General features: G+C 39.2%; 1 protein-coding gene across 1 annotated transcript in view; it reads left to right on the top strand.

The window, feature by feature from the left end:
• Window positions 1-86: 86 nt before the first annotated feature.
• The window catches only part of TUBG1 (tubulin gamma 1), a 36,916-nt gene continuing 31,050 nt past the window's right edge, over window positions 87-5,952 (top strand). Inside the window, exons 1-2 of the mRNA XM_060781289.2 lie at window positions 87-255; window positions 3,152-3,264. Coding sequence (XP_060637272.1) covers window positions 207-255; window positions 3,152-3,264 — 162 coding nt within the window. The 5' untranslated portion in view covers window positions 87-206. The remainder of the gene's footprint in view (window positions 256-3,151; window positions 3,265-5,952) is intronic.

The raw sequence follows: 5,952 nt of genomic DNA, 5'->3' as shown, positions 1-5,952 counted from the left end.
TATGTTGCTTGCGCGCCATCTTGGCGTACGGCAGGAGACTTGCGCTCGCGTCTTTCATCCAATGAATTGAGGGGGAAATGTTTTCTGCCGCGCATGCGCGTTGCCAGGGAGAGAGAGCGGCTAGCAAGAGGGAGAAAACACAGAAAGCGCGCGGCTAACGGCGGCGTTTTATTTCTAGGCGGGAAGCGGGCGGAGAAGGAGCCGCCATGCCGAGGGAGATCATCACGCTGCAGCTGGGCCAGTGTGGCAACCAAAGTAAGGCTCCAAAGAGGGCGGTGAGGGCAATCAGAGGGGCCTGTGGGTCTTTCTTCCTCAGTGGAAACGAATGGGGCTGGGCCTAGGCTTTGGGCAAAGGGTCTTAGGGCCTTTCCAGACAGGCCCCATATCCCAGGACCGGATCCCAGGTTTTCTGGATTATATGAGTCCACACTGCCAGACAACCTAAAGCCCCTTCCACACAGCTGTATACATCCCCACGTTTTCCTCTTTGAGCTGGAATATATACACACACACATACACACACATATATATAAAAAGAGGGGGCCCCAGGAAGACAGTTCCATCTTGTTTCCTGTTTTGCTAATAATAATAATTATATATATATATATATATATATATATAAAACACGAAGAGTCGGGGACGACTGAACGAATGAACAACAAATATGTTTATAATATTATAATGTAATACAATATCATAATAATCATAGAATCAAAGAGTTGGAAGAGACCTCATGGGCCATCCAGTCCAACCCCATTCTGCCAAGAAACAGGAATATTGCATTCAAAGCACCCCTGGCAGATGGCCATCCAGCCTCTGTTTAAAAACTTCCAAAGAAGGAGCCTCCACCACACTCGGGGGCAGAGAGTTCCACTTGGGGAGATGGTGGTGGGATATAAATAAAGGATTGTTGTTGTTGTTGTTATTATTATTATTCCTATTGATGCAGGCCAAAATCCCATTGGCCTTTTTTGCCGCCACATCACATTGTTGGCTCATGTTTAACTTGTTGTCCACGAGGACTCACAAGATCTTTTTCACACGAACTTCTTTCAAGCCAGGCATCGTCCCCCATTTTGTATCTTTGCATTTCGTTTTTTCTGCCTAAGTGGAGTATCTTGCATTTGTCACTGTTGAACTTCATTTTGTTAGTTTTGGCCCATCTCTGTAATCTGTCAAGATCGTTTTGAATCCTGCTCCTGTCCTCTGGAGTATTGGCTATCCCTCCCAATTTGGTGTCGTCTGCAAACTTGATGATCCTGCCTTCTAACCCTTCATCTAAGTCATTAATAAAGATGTTGAACATCTATATAATTATATATAATTATATATTTTATGTTATATGTAATATTACTAATAATATTACAGTACAATGGCATAGTACAATATAGTAATATATAATACTGAAACTGTGCTATACTAGGAATATATATTGTATGTATATATATATCTTGTAAACCGCTCTGAGTCCCTTCCGGAGTGAGTTGTTCATTCGTTCAGTCGTTTCCGACACTTCATGACCTCATGGACCAGCCCACACCAGAGCTCCCTGTCGGCCGTCACCACCCCCAGTTCCTTCAAGATCAATCCAGTCACTTAAGGATGCCATCCATCCATCTTGCCCTTGGTTGGCCCCTCTTCCTTTTTCCTTCTATTTTCCCCAGCATCATTGTATTCTCTAAGCTTAATCATAATGCTTATTAAGCGTATTCAATAATATGCTTAATAATAATGCTAATAATATGCTTAATAATAATGCTTATTAAGCATATTCAATATACTTTATAAGCATTAATAATAATGCTTATAAAGCATATTCAAAGAAATAAGAGCAATAATAAAAATAGGGATTGGGATTACACCAAAATTAGCATTATTACTTATACATGATAATATAATTCCCTTACAAGAGGAGAAAGAATTGCTCTCTAATTTGATAACAGCAGCTAAATTGTTAATAGCAAAAAAAATGGAAGAAAAAAAGAAATTCAATTACAAGCTTAATAATAATTTATTATTATTATTATTATTATTATTATTATTATTACTCTCTAAACTTTCCTTTCTTCTCATGATGTGGCCAAAGTACTTCATCTTGGTCTCGACTATCCTTCCCTCCAATGAGCAGTCAGGCTTTATTTTCTGAAGTATGGACTGTTTGGATCTTCTGGCGGTCCAAGGCACTCTTTGATCTTTCCTCCAACACCACAGTTCAAAAGCATCTTTCTTTGCTCAGCCTTCCTTATGGTTCAGTTCTCACATCCATAAGTGACTACGGGGAATACCATTGCTTTAACTATGCGGATCTTGGTTGCAAGTGTGATGTCTCTACTCTTCACCATTTTATCGAGATTGGCCATTGCTCTCCTCCCAAGAAGTAAGCGTCTCCTGATTTCCTGACTGCAGTCTGCATCTGCAGTAATCTTTGCACCTAGAAATACAAAGTCTCCACAGTTTCTCCCTCTATTTCCCAGTTGTCAATCATTCTTGTTGCCATAATCTTGGTTTTTTGATGTTTTGCTGCAACCCAACTTTTGCGCTTTCTTCTTTCACCTTGATTAGAAGGCTCCTCAGCTCCTCCTCGCTTTTGGCCATCAAAGAGGTGTCATCTGCATATCTGAGGTTGTTAATGTTTCTTCCAGCAATTTTCACCCCAGCCTTGCATTCATCAAGCTCTGCACATCGCATGATGTGTTCTGCATACAAGTTGATCGGTGTGAGAAGGGCAGCATATAACTGTCGCAAATAAATACATAAATATATGGCAGTGTGGACTCAGATAATGCAGTTCAAAGCAGATACTGTGGATTATCTGCCTTGATATTCTGGGTTATATGGCTGTGTGGAAGGGGCCTCAGATAACACAGTTCAAAGCAGATTTTATTCCGCTGTGTGGAAGGGGCCTTTGTCTCCTGGTCTTCCTATATTCATTTCCAGTTCTCCGGTGAAAATAGATCGTAACTTTTCATCACCGATTGTTTCACATTAAATCTTTTATTAAATTATTTATTATTGTTATTGTTATCCACGAAGAAAATTCTACAGTTTTCCTTTACATTATTAGATGGTTAGTATTTATGTGATTTTTTTTCATAGTTCTTTCTCTCATTTTGCATTACATCAAATTGTCTTCTCCCTTTCCCTCTTGCAGTTGGGTTTGAATTCTGGAAGCAGCTTTGTGCAGAGCATGGCATCAGTCCTGAGGGCATTGTGGAGGAATTTGCCACAGAGGGTACTGATCGCAAAGATGTGTTTTTCTATCAGGTAAGATAGTTTTCTCTGGGCAGTTTTCTTCTGAGGATGCAGAATACTCAATGCCTGTGGCTTGTGAGCACACTCATTCTTCTCATTCAGTTGTGCACTTTATTTACTTCCCTGTTTGGGTTTGCTCTTAAGTGATGATTTCTTAAAAGCTGTATCACTTGTCCTTTTGTGAAAATAATCGAGTAATTCTGTCTTCTTCATTTTAAAAGTTTTGAGATCTGGGGTGCATTTACACTGTGGAATTAATGCAGCTTGGTGCCACTTTAACTGCCATGGCTCAATGCTATGGAATCCTGGGAATAATAATAATTTTAAAAAACTTTATTGAGAACACAAAAATGCTGGACATGGACAACTACCATGTCAGGCTACACAGAGAAGCCATTGAAATCCATATGCATGTGGACAATTTCAGCAGAAAGGAAGAAACCATGAAAATGAACAAATCTGGCTACCAGTATTAAAAATATTATAACAGTAAATAAAGAACAAAACTCAAACACAGGGGAACTCCAGACAAGAAACAATCAGGAACACCTAATCACTTCTTAACAAAAGATTCCCCCAGGCAGGAAAAAGGCACGCATAAAAACTGTCAGGCCATCAAATGCTAATCAAGGTGGTGAATTGAAACATTCATACCTACCTCCATCAGACAAGAGTTCTTTCTCCCACCCTGGACTTTTCACAGATATATAAATCCAATTTTCCTAGATTCCAACAGACCTCACAACCTCTGGACAGTTCTTGGGAAAAATTGAGAGCAAAATTGATAAGGAAAAAACATGGATGTGGCTCAAATAAAACTTTGAAAAAGGAGACGGAGAGCCTGATTCTGGCAACCCAAGAACAAGAAATTAGAACAAATACAATCAAAGTCAGAACTGAAAAGTTGACGACAGATTCCAAGTGTAAGGAAGCAGACGAAACGATGAATCACCTACTCAACTATTGCAAGAAGATCGCGCAGACGGATTACAAGCAAAGGTGTAATACAGTTGCTCAGATGTTCCATTGGAACTTGTGCCACAAATACCATCTGCCTGTGACAAAGAACTGGTGGGATCACAAACCTGAAAAAGTTATGTAAAATAAACACTTTAAACTATTCTGGGACTTCCGAATTCAGACTGACAGAATTTTGGAGCATAACACTCCTGGCCTCACGATTGTGGAAAAAACAAAAGTATGGATCGTCGAAGTTGCAATCTCAGGCAACAGCGGAATTGACGAGAAGCAACTAACATGATATGAGAATTTAAAGATTGAACTGCAAAGACTGGCACAATCCAGTAAAGGTGGCCCCAGTGGTGATCGGCACACTGAGTTCAGTGCCTAAAGACCTTGGTCTGCATTTAAAAACAATTGGCACTGACAAAATTACCATCTGTCAGCTGCAAAAGGCCATCCTACTTGGAACTGCACAGATTATTTGCCAATACATTTCATAGTCTACACTCTTGGGAAGTGTCTTTCCTTGTGGCTCAAGGCAGATTTTTAAATCATTTTATTTACATGCGGCCCGCCCTCTGTCATTCTGTTATTATGTTTTTCTGTTGGTTGGTTATAATTCCATTCTGACAACACAAGTTGCCCTTTACCTGTTTAAAGCTGCTAAAAGGAGATCAGAGTACATAGATCAGATTGGGGTGCAGTGTAGGGGAGACGAGGATAGTTGATGCATATATCTATGGCTACCTGTATATTTGTATTTTATTTTAAGAGGACTAGATGTATGTTGTATGTTGTATGTTATGTCTGCATTGTTTGTTTTTGATAAGGCCAATTGGCTAATCAATAAAATTGTTGTTGTTATGTTTAGTTCCGATGTTTTGTGTATACTGTTTTATATGCTTTGATGCTTTATTTTAATGTTATGTTGTTTATTTTATTGCAATTTGTATTGTTATATTGTAATTCTTGTTCGGGCTTGGCCCCATGTAAGTCACTCCGAGTCCCCATTGGTGGGATGGTGGCGGGTTATAAAGTTTATTATTATTATTATTATTATTATTATTATTACAGAATAATTAAAACATAAACATTATTTTAAAAATTCCACAAATACACATATTAAAATGTATTTCTATACAATTAGTGGGTGCTCATTTCCTATTATATTCAGTGACATAGTAAAATGGTGTCCTTTTATAAAGTGGCAACAACATCTTTCAGGATTTTTGCTTTTAATGTTTTTGAGGCCATGGATAGTTGAAACCATAGAAACAGAGCTGACGGCATTACCTCTTAGCTATGCACAATTATACTACTGAGAGAACCCTCTTCTACACTGTCCTTATATCCCAGAATCTGATCCCAGGTTATCTGCTTTGAGCTGGATTATATGAGGGCTCTTCCACAAAGCCCCATAACCTAGAATATCAAGGCAGATAATCAACAATATCTGCTTTGAACTGGGTTATCTGAGTCCATACTGCCATATAATCCATTTCAATGTGTGGAAGGGGCTTGAGTCGCCACTGCCAGATAATCTGGGATCCGATCCTGGAATTTAGGGCAGTGTCGATCCAGCCTGAGAGATGAGAAACCGAGTAGAACTCTAAACCTGATCCTTTTTAGTTCTTCTGGTGTTCTGAAATACCCACTGACAATCTTCAATGCTATATTTAAAAATCTGTGTGATGTAATAGAAGTCTAGCGTCAATAGGAACTGAGAAAAGAGCGCAT

Source organism: Anolis sagrei, chromosome 6 (genome assembly GCF_037176765.1).
Source record: "Anolis sagrei isolate rAnoSag1 chromosome 6, rAnoSag1.mat, whole genome shotgun sequence".
NCBI classification, from domain to species: domain Eukaryota; kingdom Metazoa; phylum Chordata; class Lepidosauria; order Squamata; family Dactyloidae; genus Anolis; species Anolis sagrei.
This window is presented reverse-complemented; position numbering and strand designations above follow the sequence as displayed.